At 49.6% G+C, this 417-nt stretch overlaps 1 protein-coding gene across 1 annotated transcript in view; it reads left to right on the plus strand.

Moving 5' to 3' along the window:
- EMH_0030650 (acylglycerol lipase, putative) overlaps positions 1–417 on the plus strand; it is a gene marked incomplete at both ends in the record, with an annotated part of 8953 nt that overhangs the window by 1383 nt on the left and 7153 nt on the right. The window contains one exon of the mRNA XM_013494436.1: positions 352–381. Coding sequence (XP_013349890.1) covers positions 352–381 — 30 coding nt within the window. The remainder of the gene's footprint in view (positions 1–351; positions 382–417) is intronic.

Raw genomic sequence — 417 nt, forward strand, 5'->3', positions numbered from 1 at the left:
GCCGCAGCAGCTGCAGGAGCAGCCGAACTGGGTACCCAAGTTCTCAGGTATGTCGTCAGCAGCCCTTCCCTCATAAATACAATAAATGTGCTGTACATACACTCCACGCCAAAACACTGTTCACTTCGCATGCATACACTGCTGCAGCAGCATCTGCTGTGTCCGAGCTTGCTGCACAATCTGCAGCAACTGCAGCAGCAGCTTTACCTGCAGCAGCAGCATTTGCATTTGCATGAGGATCTGCTGCAGCAGGAGTACTAGCAGCAGCAGCAGCAGCAGCATTTCTTTCATTTAGGATCTGATGTATCTAGATTTGTGTTTGTGTTTTCTCTGTTTCTTCCTTTTGTTCAGGGAGCTGGGTGGAGGGGTTTTACCGCCTGGGTATGAATGTGTACGCAATGGATCATCAGTCTCATG

Source organism: Eimeria mitis, genomic scaffold, assembly GCF_000499745.2.
Source record: "Eimeria mitis Houghton genomic scaffold, Emh_scaff1158, whole genome shotgun sequence".
In the NCBI taxonomy this organism is placed as follows: domain Eukaryota; phylum Apicomplexa; class Conoidasida; order Eucoccidiorida; family Eimeriidae; genus Eimeria; species Eimeria mitis.